The sequence below is a fragment of the Schistosoma haematobium genome, chromosome 2 (assembly GCF_000699445.3).
Source record: "Schistosoma haematobium chromosome 2, whole genome shotgun sequence".
Taxonomy (NCBI): Eukaryota; Metazoa; Platyhelminthes; class Trematoda; order Strigeidida; family Schistosomatidae; genus Schistosoma; species Schistosoma haematobium.
Window position 1 is genome coordinate 45,565,438 of NC_067197.1, and position 15,793 is coordinate 45,581,230.

At 35.4% G+C, this 15,793-nt stretch overlaps 2 protein-coding genes across 2 annotated transcripts; one reads left to right on the plus strand and one right to left on the minus strand.

Moving 5' to 3' along the window:
* Positions 1-716: 716 nt before the first annotated feature.
* Positions 717-2,728, plus strand: MS3_00007102 (uncharacterized protein; the record flags this gene model as incomplete). Its single annotated transcript, XM_012946941.3, has 6 exons — positions 717-932; positions 977-1,213; positions 1,255-1,454; positions 1,733-1,767; positions 2,346-2,470; positions 2,636-2,728. The coding sequence occupies 6 exons, from the start codon at positions 717-719 to the stop codon at positions 2,726-2,728; spliced, it is 906 nt and encodes a 301-aa protein (XP_012802395.2).
* Positions 2,729-12,496: 9,768 nt separating this feature from the next.
* On the minus strand, positions 12,497-15,310 carry MS3_00007103 (uncharacterized protein). The gene is made up of 4 exons (XM_012942963.3): positions 15,250-15,310; positions 13,136-13,746; positions 12,872-13,090; positions 12,497-12,812 (listed from the first exon to the last, which is right to left on the minus strand). The coding sequence occupies exons 2-4, from the start codon at positions 13,430-13,432 to the stop codon at positions 12,591-12,593; spliced, it is 738 nt and encodes a 245-aa protein (XP_012798417.3). The 5' UTR covers positions 13,433-13,746; positions 15,250-15,310; the 3' UTR covers positions 12,497-12,590.
* Positions 15,311-15,793: the final 483 nt, after the last annotated feature.

The window sequence follows — 15,793 nt, forward strand, 5'->3', positions numbered from 1 at the left end:
TCATTTACTAGACGATTTGTTGTTATTCTGACAGTTACTCAGTCCAAACACATATTATAATTGTGAGAGCTTGCTGATAAATTAATCCACTTGAATTTGACCTCTGATTGTTCGAAAGTCAGTCGATCGCATGGTGTGGTGAGTTCGACATCTGAAGTCCAATAAGTTAGAATGTAGCAGTGTAACTTTCACGTTTTCGTCGATTCACGATATCACATAACCGTCATTCCCTGTTATTACTGATAACTATCTAACCATCAACACTGTGGTCTTTTGCCTATAACTTCACGATAGTTTGCCAGAGTTGTACTGAGAAATAATACAAGTTTGTTAAGATTGATGCAGTCGTAATGCACTCCGTATTCGTAGTTCTATAATAGATTGAGAAATTATCGACATCATACCGATAATAACATGAGAGTGATACAACGACATTGATAAGCGTTTATCATAACTTACATGAGGAAGTGATGTGTCCGTCAACGATCAGACAGGTACGACACAAATCCACGAACGACTAATGCGCTCAAACTCTTCACTTCTAGACCACTGATCCGGTTTCCAACGGTCTCAATGTCTAACATCAAATCATCCGCAATATTGCGTCACAATCTCAACCTATGTTGATAGCACATTTTCAAATAAACTCCAATTTTTATTCTATTTTATCTTACAGATAAATAGTTCAACTACATTCTAAACATTTTCACTTCAGAATGATAATGAAATATATCTCTGTTGTCGTCTTAATATTCACAACTCTTATGCTCAACACTTACAATGCTAAGGAAGAAAATTCATTAGAACCAACATCAATTCTATTCAACTTCACTGATTCCCAAACCACTGCATTTGAAAATTGGATTGAGGTATCAGATGCAATTCTATTTGGAGGGAGATCTAAAGCTGCAATCGTACGACTAAATGGAAGGGTAAATGTTGCTTTTAAATATAATGTAACTAACATTATGTTTAGAATTACCAATCGGCATTATTGTTCTATCTACTCAATCCACGAGAAAATGGATCGAGTTTCGCTGGTGTTTACAGGCAATTGGATACTCCGGATATTTCAAAATATACAGGTGTTGTAATTGATCTACATAGACAGGGTGTAAATTCTAAATTTCAATTTATACTCTATGGCGAATGTTCAGATGTACGGAATTGTGAATCACATGAGTCGGAATTCGATGCAATGAGATATTCAATTGTGTAGAATAATTCAATGTGTTTTCTATGGAATATTTATAGACACCTGAAATACGAGGAATAGTGATAATACCATTTGAAAACTTTTCCGCATACTTTCGTGGAACACCGAAATCTGGTTCAAATGATCTAAATTTATCTCATACATCACGTATTGGAATAAAAGTATATGGAGGAAGCAATGCGCCAGAAAACCAATTTGGTCCAGGTTCCATCGAAATATTCACTATTTCAGCATATAAGTAAGGAGAGATGCCAGTTTAAACAAACCGAGCTTATAGGAGTAATGGACAACTTGATATGTAGCGTTTATTCATGCTATGATTATTTTCGTTTGTATTAAGTAGTTTTATCAATAAATATCATACATCTACCTACAAGTTTCGAATGTTTTAATGGGTCTCTTGTAGTTCATAATGAAATCGGTGAAGGCAAACGGTGATGAAATTCAGATGATTGATATCCTGTTTACCTGAAAAGTGACTATCAGTCATTTTATATACATCGATTATAATACCAGATTACGTAATGTGTATAATAACAGTGAACTTTTAAGTATATTAAATATGATGACAGAAGTATTTAATATAAGAAACACAAAGAGGTTATCAGTGAACACATTACAGACGAGAATTCGATTATCACGGTAGGCAAATATAGAGCTGAAACTGTCCTATTTAACATAAATGATTACATTGACAGAATGGATAACCGGCTGAATGATCAACAAACCTTTCAGAACCTGAATCATCCGTCCGAGTGGTTCTCTTGTTTTTGTTTCTTCATAATGACTCTTCATTGCTCCTCGTATGTAGAGTGTCTAGGAAGGCTATTGTACCTCGATTTACTTTCTCATTTATGCGTCGTATTGACGATTGAACTTTATTGAAGTGATGAAGTGTTTCTATCAAGCCAGTGTAGTCATTATACAGCATAACCGTGTTGTCCATATATCGGCAGTAAAATGAAGTCTTATTAATCCTTTGTGACATTGTTCAAATCTTTCAACGCTATGAAGTAACACTCGTCGAAAAATGTTGAGACCGAGTTGTCGACTATAAACAATAACACAATGACATCTGACTTCAATGAAGTGTCAACACCAACAAATTTCATACAGTGAGGTGATTGAGTTTACCTCACTCCATTCAACTTCACTGATCCTGAAATCACTTCATTTGATGATTGGATTGATGTATCAGAGGCAGTTCTAATTGGAGTTCAATCTAAAGCCATTGACGTTCGACATACTTCATATGTATATATTTATCTGTAAATGTAATTTAACCAACACCATGTTCAAAATTACCAATCAGCAATATTCTTCCATCTACTCAATCCAAGTCGAGATGGATCAGGTTTTACTAGTGTATAACACGACCTGTCGGAACAGGAAGGTATCTTCATTGATCTTTAAAGACAGATTCAAAATCCTACTTTCGAAATGAACTTCTACGGTAACTGTTCGAAAATATTCTTTTGTCCATCATATAAATCCTTATTCTATGTGACATGATATTCAAATTTGTAGAATCACTCAATGTGTTTCCTTTCATACTGTGGTTGGCCAAAGATTATTTAACCTCAAAAATGACAATAACGTCAATACGTTCAAACGTTAATGTTATAATATACCGGTTACGATTCATAAACATAAATCAAAGATATAGGCTGTTACTTTAATTAGCAGACATTGGCATGCACAAGTTGCATGTGGTAACACAGTCTACAATTATGGATAATTAACAATTCCAATGAGGTTGTTATGATTTCAGTAACACAATCACACGTACAATATAATGGAAATATGGCTACAGTCTATAGTATTGTGTTGTATTTACTGTATATATGAGCAGTTAACAGTGTGTGTCATGCTATGAACGGTTGAAAACGGAAGTGAGTGAGTCCAAGCTAATGCGATTTTATACAAATTTTACAATCGTTTGTGGTCAATGTACAAACGATGAGAATTAGCAATATAAATGAAGATAATATCAAGAATAAGCATGTCGTGCCTATCTTCAAAATATTTTCATAGACATCAGGAGAACAAAAACAAATAACGTTACATTGAAAGCCCACTTTCAAGCATAACAGTTACCCGATTTGCCAAACTTCCGTGAAAAACGGAACTGTGATTCAACGGTTTCAGATTTAACTGAAATATCTCGTTTTGGTATACACGCATATATTCATAACTACCTGGAAGAATGACAGTTTGATCCAGATTCATTGGAAATACCATCTATTGGTTTATACAAACTCAGACCCATAGGCAATCATTAGTCAACTGGAATTGCATGTGTATTTGTAAAGCTAGTAAATGTTAGTTGTATAGCGTTGTTGAGTTTGGATGAGAAATTCTGTCAAATAGTCATTGGAAATTAATCATCATTTGCATTGTTGTTTTTCCATTTGCGTAATTTTCCATTTGTGTTATCTGAAATTCGAGAAAATCAGCATTAAGTGAAAAGTGAAGTAACTCAGTTGACTGAGTTTATCAATTAACATGAGATCAGTATGCAACCAAGTAGAAATGTTTACGTTTACTGTAAAATTTAAAGATGCCAGAAGTATTTATTGTTTGATGGCACGTTATCCGTAAGAACTTTGATGATCGAAATGTGCCAAATCAGTGAAATCACAAGTCAGAAGTGTAAAGTTTCAACGATACATATTCGATAGTCTATTTAAATATAGATAAGTGACTGTTCTGAGTTGACTATCAGTTGCAGGAGCGTTACTGATTGCCCTCAGTTAAGTGAATCCTTGAAACTAATGTGGTTACTGTCAAATGTCCAAGACTACAAAGCTATTGATTTTGTGAACTTATTTACCTCTAGTTACACCAACAAACGAAAACTAATAGAAATCACTTCAACTAATGACGTTTTCATAATTGGGTTCAGGATTAGATATTATCTATACCGACGTTAAATGGTGAGAACCACTCTAGAGCCGTTTTATCGAAGAACAGAACTCCTCATCAGTATAAATGCACGGCTCCACTTAAGAACCCTGTATTCACGATAACCATATCCTCACTAGTAACTAGCTTCGGTATGTAATAACTGTAGTTGTATGAGGAAACCATGACAAATGGAGTGCAATCACGTGAGATGTGAAACAGTTATCATTCTCAGAATTGGATGACGTTTTTACTATATTGTTGTTCCAATCAAAGATAGACATAAACACGTTTGGATGCCTACCTAGATGTTTATCCGTTGATCATTCTCTCTCAAGGCGGGTTGGGTCTCCTGGTGCATGATAATTATTGCGCAACATTGTCTCGTCTCATACTGAGATGAAACAGCCTCCACTGCTCACAGGTATTCGGTGGTGGTGTGCCTATGATCAGTTGGCTATTTAAATAATGGAGAATTTACAATCTTTAAAAAACCGAGTAATAAATCATCTTACTACTTAGAATGTTGTAATACATCAAAATTACAGAAGAGAAACAAAGAGTGATTCTATGTCTGGGTATGACAATTCACTTGTGCATAAGCTGGTCAGTTGATGAAAACCATGTGACTATTTTCAAGCTTCTACTGATTTCTGAATCCTCTTAATTAAACATTTAGTGTGGTTACTGAGCAGTGTATTTCCATAGATTGTAAATGTTAGATTTGCAATTCTAACAAGTTGTGTAATAATAACTACTTGATGTGACATTAACTAATAATATTTTTCATGAAATAAATTCTCTAGATATGCCGAGCTCTTGCTTATTCACACAGGTCAAATAGTGATGTAAATATACTCGAAAAAGTTATTTTAACGTAAAGAAATACGTTCAGAGTGTTGTGAAGGAGAACACAACTGAGGACAGACGGTTATATTACAGAGTAACTTGATGAAATAGAAGTATCATACTACAATACTTCGCTTGCAAAATGCTCAGTAATTGAGTCAAAATTCGTTGTTCCTGCATTTTCATACCAAACGCTTTCTGTTCTTACTCTTTCATCCTTGATCTTTTCAACTTTCTGCTACCAGACAGTCTATTCCTGATCGACTTTATATACTACTTTGCCGACATAAGTAGCACACAACATAATTAAACAATTAATTTCAAAAGAAAATCTCCGCTACATTATAATTAGGTATGTAAAAAGTATTTAACTTGCAATCGGAGAGGCGTAAATTGGACGACTAGGCGCAATCGTCCCACGGTTTTCATAGTAAACTAACGTATAGAATGTTTGTTATGCCTGTTTTACTTTGTCTGTCCTTGATCACGTCCCTGCGACTATTTTGTTTATTGTTTAATACTACTTATTATTGTCAGAAGGGGTTGGTGGAGATTTTAGAAATTTTCACAGATTGAAATCATGAGTCAGTTGAAGCCAGACCACCAGTAAAAACCTGGAGGCACTGGACGGCCGTTTTGGTCTTAGTATGGGACTCCTCAGCAGTGCGCATCCACGATCCCTCACCCCACGGAATTCGAACTCAGGACCAACTGGCATAGCGCGCGAGTACTTAACCATTAGACCACTAGAGACTGACTTCAAGAGATACTCCTGGAGTTCTAGTGGGAAGCCGTTACCAGTGGAGTTCAACCAGGTCTGTTGTGAGATATCAGCTCACTGAAGACAATGTAAATGGTGGTGGATTGGTTGAAGTTAGACATTAACACTGTCGGATGCCGGCCAGCTCAGTGGTCTAAGGGTTAAGTGCTCGCGCGCTAAGCCAGTAGGTCCTGAGTTCGAATTCCGCGGGTTGCAGGATCATGGATGCACACTGCTGAGCAGTCCCATACTAAGACCAAAACGGCCGCCCAGTGCTTCCAGGTTTTCAATGGTGGTCTAGCTTCAACTGACTCATGATTTCAATCTGTGAAAACTACTTATTATTATTTAGTAACGCAAATTTATTGTGTAATATTTTGAGATATTTACTGGTTTTTATTACATTCATTGAATTAAATATAATTACACTAGCACAATCAATGTAGCAATGATTCGCAATTTACTGCATTCGTTTAACCCTTGTTTAAACGCAAGAGTTTCTATATTTTTTGCTTTTTGTTCAAATTCTGCTTGTTGATAAACCGGTCTCATGTATAGTCACTGAAAACGGCTGTCAGTTTGCACTATTGAAATAATCTATTTTAAACGGAATGACCCGTTAAATGCAGCATAAACATCACGTACTAAGGTTTTTAACTTGTTTTTGTATAGCATTCAATAAAGTACTGCAATTTAAGATGTGAGATGTGAAGCGATTCAGTTGACTGAGTTTGCCAATTAATAAGAGATTAGTTTAGAATCAAATCGAAATATTTTCGGACATTTGAAAGTTTAAAGATGTCACAAATATTTGGAGTTTGACTACATCTTAACCAGTAACAACCTCAGAGAAATCAGAATTCAGTAGTGAAGAGTTTTGATGTTATGAATTTGATAGGCTATCGAGAAGTGATTGACCTAAGATACCTAGCGGTTGTAGATGTTGAGCATAGCGTACTCACTCGTGGTCTAGTGCGGATGCGTGAATGAGTGCCCTCAGCTACTGTGGTCAGCGCCAAATATTGAGGACGTACAGAGCTATTGATTTTGTGGACATCCACAGCTACAACATGCATCAGTACTGAAACCAAATAAATGAATGAGCAATGCCAAACCACAATTTGTGAAGTTGCAACTAATATTGCAATCGAAATTGCTGCATATCACATAGGCAATCGTTTTGAATATATACAGGGATCTTTCAGCTAAACTGACTGAATTGTTGAACTATCACAAATACTCTCACGGTCACCAGTGCACACCCATAACTCTGCACTGTCTCCAACTTCCATCAAGTCCACACATGTCGTGGCCATCAACCCAGATCAGTTTATGTCAGTCGACAACCAAGAATAAACAGTGCTATTCTAGTGACACTAACTAAACTATGGAAACCAATAGAAGTCACATCAACTAATGACGTTTTCATAATTGAGATCACCTAAGGATATTAGCTAGACCGTCGTTAAATATCTGAAAGCACTCCGAAGCCGTTTTATTCAAGTACATAACTCCTGATCTTTGTAAATGCACGTCTTCACATCTGAGAAACTTTACTAATGATCACCGTGTTCTCACTAGTAACTAGCTTCAATATGTAATACTTGTAGTTGTAGTGGGAAACCGTGACACATGGAATGTAATCACGCGAGGTGTGGGACAGTTATCCTGCTCAGGAAATGGATGAAATTTGCACAATATTGTTGATCTAATCAAAGTTTGACATTAACACGTTTGGATGCCTACTTAAATGTCTATATGTTAGGCTATCTCTCTGAGGGCGGATTGTGTCTTCTGGTGCATGATAATGGGTGCGCAACGATATGTCTTCTCATAATGTGACAAAACAGCCCTTCAATACTGACAGGTATTCAGTAGTGGTCTACCTCATACCAGTTAGTGAGTTAAATATGTAGTTCCAGAAACTTCTGGGATGTTCACACTGATGGATCCTTGAGTAGGGACAAATTTTATGCCTGTGTGCTTCTCACAGCTGATTGAATTCTATCAATGGGATCACTTGAAACTCTATGAACACTGAGAAGACTAGATAAGCGTGATTTTGACCACTCTTCATTGGTCAATTGATGAAGACTACTTCTTACTGGAAATCATGATGAACACTTATCAGTTTCGTTGTATCAGTTACATGTTATTATCGATACCCTGTCAATCATTTACCAATCGACTTTACAACTACCGAAACACAGTTCAATTTTGATTACCACTGCTACGTTATTAACATATTCGCATTACTTTATGGGTTGTGGAGATTGGTAAGTTTTTGATAGAGATCATGAAGCGATTGATGTTAGACCACCACCAAAAACCTGGAAGCACTGGATTTGCATAAGTTTGGTCATTATTTCTCATTAAAACTATCGTAAACTATTGTGAAGTTAGACACAACTGAGTACAGCGTTGGTGGTTAGATGTTTATCACTAGTAACAGAGAATGATGGTCATATGATATAGTGAATCAACGTAAATGGGAAAGTTAAACTGTTACATTTTAACCATTTGGTCTGCAGATGGCTAACTCATCATGTCACCCAAATTCCCGGTTCATTTAAAGTGGATTATTTTATCAGTAAACTCCCACAGCGACAACTTGTGTTTGGATGGATCAACCATTATATTAACAAGAAATCATCTGATACATGCTACTCAGAATCGATGAGCAGGAATGTGTTTGGTTAGTTGACTGGTTTTTAATCGTTCCATCCGTATATGTTAGCTCAGAATATCACAGTGATTCACAGTTACTTTCAATGTTACTTTTCTACTATTCCATAAACATTTGATATTCCGTATTAGGTGCACGCTTTCACACTTTACAAACCTAATATTTATGTACTAGTTAACTAAACTACCCAACTTTACTATAACTCAATTTGGAATATATATTCTATTTACATTCAAAATTCCATAGATATGAAGTGAAAGGATCAAAGTTCATATCATTTGTGTTATTTAACTATTTTAAGGATCACTTTAAGTTGGTTGAGTATTTGAGGTTTCTGTGTTGTGAGGTGAATAATGACTCGATTTTGTGTAATACATGATGTGAATCGTTGAAAAATAACGTTGACAAACTATCAACACAAACATTAAACACCATACATTACCTATAGAATATTTATTAGATATATGTAGATATTGTTCAACTCATAACGATTCATACAACTTCTTATCCTTAATTGGCCCTGATTCTCTTCAGTGGTACGTTTCAACTGTGTTCTTTTTTTACTTTCATTTGATTATTATTGTTTTATAATCAGAAGCCGCTTTGGTGGATATTGTGGTAATTCAATAGTTGATTTTCTGAGTCAGTTGAGGCTAGACCACTATGGAAAAATAGGGAGCATGTACGGCCGTTTCGTCCCACTGTGGAACATCGCAGCAGTGAGCATCCATGATCCCACTCGCGTTACTAGAACCCATGTCTTTCAGTCTCGCGCGCGAACGCTTAACCTACTGGACCACTGAGCCGGCATCCGATGGTATTAATGTCTAACCTCAACCGATCTATGAAATTGCTCAACGATCCACTATTGTACTAAGGTAGATACCTGTCTCTACCGGACATCGATTAGCTCCATTGGTCACGGCTTCTCACTAGAACTCTGAAAACTCCCTCGCGAAGCTAGTTATTAGTGAGCACATGGTGATTATCAGTATAAAGGTTGTGAAGATTATAAAGTTTTTAATTGAGATTATGAAGCGATTGATGTTATACCATCACTAAAAACCTGGAAGCACTGGATAGCTGTTTTGTCCTATTGCGGGGCTCCTCAGCAGTACGCACTCACGATTTCGTCTCGGTCAATTGGACCCAGGACCTGTCGGTCTCGCGCGCAAGCGCATTTCTTCACCAATAAAATCCATTTGTTTTTCAGGTCGCTTCTGACTATTATCGATTGACCTTCTCGTTAGGCTACTTCTGATTGGCTTAGCATATTACAAAGATATAGGCATTTTATTACAAAATCTAAAAACTTATTTACTATAAGAGGAGGTTTTGTGAAGATTGCAATAATTTCAATAGATGAGATCAGTAGTCTGGTGATTAAGTGCTCTCTCGTGAGACTGATAGGTGTTGAGTTTGAATCCCGCGAGGCGGGGCCGTGGATGTGCACTGCTGAGGTGTCCCATATTAGGGCGAAACGGTCGTTCAGTGCTTCCAGGTTTTTCATGGTGGTCTAGCTTCAACTGAAACATTATCTCAACTAATGAACTCATTTATTTTAGTTTGTATCTTGGTAACATTTGAAATTATTATTCGTGTTTTGTGCTGTTTGACGCACATCAGCTAAGTGTTCCTACATTCGGATTTTTGATTTTCACTAAGACGCTTATCAAGTGCCTAACGCTGTAAATTCTGATGCTTTATGCATTGAGTTACCGTGTTTAGGCAGCTACTATTTCACTATTTACATTTTGTTTATTTTAAATTTGCTTCGTTGAAATCCACCACTATATATGTTCCACGGGATGATTCACATCATTACTAAAAATTTTAAAAACTTATTCAGTTAATCAGTATAGGTTTGTTAAATTGTTCCCACAATTTTTTGGGGAAACTCTTACGTCAAGCCGATTGTTGAGTGACCTATACCGATTCAAATTATAGATAATCAACATCTTTTCTCGTTCTTTGCATGTCCTCAGAGATGAATATCCATGAAAGGGATATAGCTGTAATAAATATCATATAATTCACAAGATTTGATGAGAATTATGATCTAAATATTGTACATGCACACCTATAGTTCGAATTCTGGGGTACGAATCAGGTATATACCTAACAACTGTTCATTAAATCCGTATGGAAATATAATGAACAGTTAAATTTTTAAAGGGATACTACTGAAATCACAAGTAGATTAAATTTCACAGATCAGTGTTAGTACATGTAGAATGAACCATCCTTTTGTCTGATATTCAATAAATGTATAATAATTTTATAAGTTGAGATCATGAGTCAATTGAAGCCATATCACCATGGAACACGTGGAAGCACTGAACGGCCATATCGTCCTATTGTGGAACTCCTCAACAGTGCACACCCACGGTGCCGTCTGGCGAGACTCGAACCCAGGATATATCAATTTCGCGCGTCAGCGCTTAACTATTAGACCACTGACTTGGCTTTCGTAGGTTTAATACCTGGTATCTCCGAACATTTTTCTGTTCGTTTAGTGTATGATTGCTGTATATAATAGCTTCATGTTACAAGTTATATCATTTCAGTCGTCTTCTATAAACACAACACTGTATAGCATTCCAACTTACTGGTTGTAAAATCAAATAAATTGATAGTTAGGGCTTCTAATGAGATCATCAGTTTTCGTCCACCAAATGAACTTGGATGTGTAAGAAAATACTTGATACCACAGACACTACTTACTTACCTTCTTACGTACACCCGTTACCCTTCATGGAAGAGCATAGGCCGCTTGACAGCATCTCCACGCAGCTCTGTCCTGGGCAATCCTCCCCAGTTCTTTCCACTTGTTATTCATCCTTTTCACATAAGGAAAGTTATGATCTGAATATTACACATACACACACAAACACCTATAGTCCTAATTTTCAGGTACTAATCGGGTATTTACTTATACATACTGATTGGAAAATAAATTGATAGTTAGAGCTTGGAATGAAATCCTCTGTGAAAATCTAGCTCTTACGGTATTCATTCACTAAATGAACCTAAATATGTACGAAAATGCTTGACACCGCGAACATTGATGAAACTAAGAAATTGAATGTGCTAAATAATCATGGATATGAATTTTAGATCCTTTTACTGTGAAAAAAAAGACATGCAATGATTAGGGCTTGACATTATACTATACATATATCTATATCAGTAGTATATAACGATGGTCAGGTATAGAGTGTATTTCATTGGAAGATCGAAAGGGGAAGAACGGGAATGAAAATCAATAGGTATGGAAATGCTTGAACAATGAAATTTGGGATGATGGACTGATATTTGCAAAAGGAACGGTCAAGTTTAAGAAAATCGATTGATATTTTGCAAATTAACTATTTACTGTATGAGTTTAGGGGTTGTGGAGACTGTTAAGTTTTTTTATTGAGTTTATGAACTGATTGATGTTAGACCACCATTGAAAACCTGGAAGTATTAGACGGCCGTTTCGTTGAGGTTAGACATTGACACCATTGGAAGCCAGCTCAGTGGTTCAGTAGGTTAAGCGTTCACGCGCGAGACTGAAGGCCATGGGTTCAAATCCCGCGAGCGGAATCGTGGATGCGCACTGCTGAGGAGTAATGAGTCATTCGAAGCTAGACTACCATGGAAAACCTGGAAGCACTGGACAGCCGTCTTGTCCTAGTATGGGACTCAGCTGCTCTTTGATCATAACTTGATGAAAATAATCGCCTTAAGCCTCTCATGAACTGAGGTTCATATATTACATTACTTATGTTGTTATCAATCATAGTCCGTCGTTGAATACAAATCATTTGCCAAAATTTTCAGTTTGATTTCACCTGTCTTACCAGTTTTTTCTAAATCCAACAGGGGATTTATGACAGTTTTACAGTCATTTCATACTTAAATACTGACTAATCTATGTAAACTATTGAATTGATAATCTCACTTTTGGGATAGACAGAACATATTCTTAACTATTTGATTACTTTTTCAATCAACCAGATGACAGACATCACCGTTTGTCTTCAATAATGTTCATGTGAATTCCAAGGAACCCATGAAAACATTCAAAACTCTTTGGTCAATATATAAAATTTATTGATAAAACTACCTAACACAAACTAAACAGAACCATAATATCAATAAGTACTACCTATCACGTAGTCTTGGTTTCTTTAGGCTGGCATTTGATCTTCCTTATATGCTGAAATAGTGAATATTTCAATGGAACCTGGACCAAATTGTCTTGTCGGTGCATAGATACCACCATATGATTGTATACCGAATCGTGATAGTTGAGTTATATCTAAAGATGGTAAATCAAATTTCGGCTCTCCACGAAAGTATGGTTTGAATGTACTAAATGGTAATTTTATTTGTTGACGTTCTCCAGATGTCTATAAAGATTTCATAGAAAACATAATGAATTATTCTATACAATTGAATATCACATTACCTCGAAAAACGACTCATATGATTGACAAGTGAATATTTCTGAACAATTTCCATAGAAGATCAATTTGAAATTAGAATTTTGACCTTGTCTATGTAGATCAATCACAACACCTGTATATGCTGACAAATCCCAAGCATCTAATATGTAGTCGACACCAGCAAAACAAGCACCAGTTGGTTGTGGATTAAGTAAATAAAAGAAGATTGCTGATCGATAATTCTAAATATATATTTCCAATTTAATTAGATTTGAATAAAAACCTACATATCCAATATGTGGTACAAGTGTAGCTTTAGATCTTCCTTCAACTCGAACTGTATCTGATACTTCAATCCATTTGCTAAGTGTATTTTGAGGATCCGTAAAATTAAACAATAATGGACTAGTTGGTTTATTTGATTGAGTCATAGATGTTAATACCATTTGTTTAATTACATCAAATGTTGTTATTCCTAAACCAATACTAAACGATGCTGTTAGACTTGTGTTCATATGAGCAGTGTATGAAGCATGAAGTGAAAGAATTATAAACGTGGTTGCAAGAAGAATATTGTTATTCATGATGTCGATTGAGGTAAATGAACTAAGATTTCAATATGCTGATGATTGTATTCTGATTGAATATCTGAAAAGTGGAACAAACACTAAGTTCAGGTAAGTCAAATCAAATTGTGATAATAATTGACTCATATTAACGTAGGAAATTTTATGGAGATTGTAGTGTGGTGTTTGCTACTGATATCGATAGATATATACACATATATGCATCCTGTGCTACTATCTACCTTTGCTTAAAAAGCTTATGACTTAAGGCTATATCGAAGCAATCCGAATAGAATGCACATATACCAACATGAGATTGATCATTTGTGGTTCTAAATAACAATAGAAAGATACATGTAAAACAACATCAAGTGAATTCAATTCTTGATCATTAAATCATTGAATCAAACGGATATAGTTCCGTGAACAATAACCAGATTACAAATGTAAACCATTCATTAAAGGATAATTGTTTCTTGTTCATTACTAGACTTTTTAAACACTTTAAACATACAATCTAATATGAGATCAAACGTTAAACGATCTGATGAAGTTTTATTGTTTGAGATGGATGGTTTAGTCATGGTGTTTTCATCGTTCAGCACAAACTTCAGGAAGACTATAGCAACTCACGTGCAATTGAGTTTGTTCTCATTTAATTCAGTTAAGCCCTTTTGTTAACTTATTTAGAGGACAAAGTCATCCATACTATAACAACTTATTGTACCTTTATTATTGTTGTGCTTGTATGAAATATGTATGCTTGAACATTGCTTACCGCCTACGCATATACTCATTCTGCTAGCCTTATTATTAGCTGCTTAATTGATTCGATGATCCATTCATTTACCCTATATGTATACATGTACGTTTACACTCTACAGTCTCGGTTCGCTGACTCACTCATTCGCCTCACTGCTTTGTGGTTTGAGTCTCTGCTAATAAAACTGTAGTCACTGCTTTTGTTTGCCTTCTGATTTCAAAAACCGTTGAGGATTATATGATAACGGTTACGAGGGTGATTGGTGAACGAAAAACAGTCACTACAAGACTGTTAAGTTATCGGTGTGTATTTTGAGTGCTCCTTTAAACTTTTATGCAATTAAAGCATGACAAATTCCTGGATATACTTATAAAATCTACAATAAACATATTGTAAAAGACTAATCTAAGTGAACTATTCAATGGTATAACTTGAGATTCATTAATGGAAAAATATCATCATCGATGAATGTTGAAAGATCTCATAAAGATGTAAAGGTGAATATTGAAAAGGTAAGAACTGCATTCCTCCAGTTGAACAACATATGGAACACAAAACAACTGTCAACCAATATCAAAGTCTGTATGTTTAATAAGAACGTAAAAATAGTTCTACTGTACGGAACTGAAGCGTGAAAAACTACTGCGACCATCATCAAGAAGGTACAAGTATTTATAAACAATTGTATACGCACGATACTCAACATTCATTGGCCAGATACCATCAGCAACAGCCTTCTGTGGGAGAAAACAAACCAGTTTCCAGCTGAAGAAGAAATTGGAAAAAGACGTTGGAAATGAACAATACGGAAATCATCAAACTGAATCACGAGATAAACCCTAAGTCGAAATTTTGAAGCGAAACAAAAAGGATGAGAATCAAATAACACACGCTCCAAGAATCGGAAACAGACATGAAAAGGATCAATAGAAACTGGAAACAACTTGATAGAATTATCCAAGGCAAAGTTGGATGGTGAAAGCTGATAAGCAGCCGACGCTCCTCCATGAAGAGTTACATGCGTAAGTAAGTAAGTTAGTAATACGAAATTATAAAATACAAATAAACCAACCTTATTTTAAATAATAAAAATATACTTTTCTTTATTCCAAATTAGTTACCCAGTCCAATATATTTGATCATTTAAGGTTATATATATATATATATGTATATAAGGTCAATTGTATAGAATTCACTTAAGTACTAACTTCATTATTGGTTCATTCATTAAGTTTTCATACAAAAAGTTTCAATTACTTTATGAAATCATACCATTGAACCAATAGTAACTAATATGAATGAAATAGATTTTGATGAATGAGGGTTTTCAACTAAACAATAGAAACTAATCATTATGACATATAATCAACATATTTAGATGTAAAATACACTTGATATTGTTTATATGTATCTTTCTACTATTATGTAGAACTGTTATTGATCAGTCATTTGTTGACATATGTTCATCTTATACAGATTGCCTCGATATTGTTTGAATTTATAAGCAAAGATGGATGGTTAGTGGTTAGAAGTGGAATAAAGGATGAGTGTTTTCGTCCTACTTGAGACTCGTCAGTCGGATGTACCTACATCTCAAAGTTGATGTTCAATCTAGA

Coding starts and splice junctions, on each gene's coding strand:
- MS3_00007103 (XM_012942963.3), bottom strand. CDS start 13,432: ATGAATAACAATATTCTTCTTGCAACCACGTTTATAATTCTTTCACTT. Junction 13,091..13,135: donor TTGTACCACATATTGGATAT/GTAGGTTTTTAT, acceptor ATATATATTTAG/AATTATCGATCAGCAATCTT. Junction 12,813..12,871: donor CATATGAGTCGTTTTTCGAG/GTAATGTGATAT, acceptor AAATCTTTATAG/ACATCTGGAGAACGTCAACA.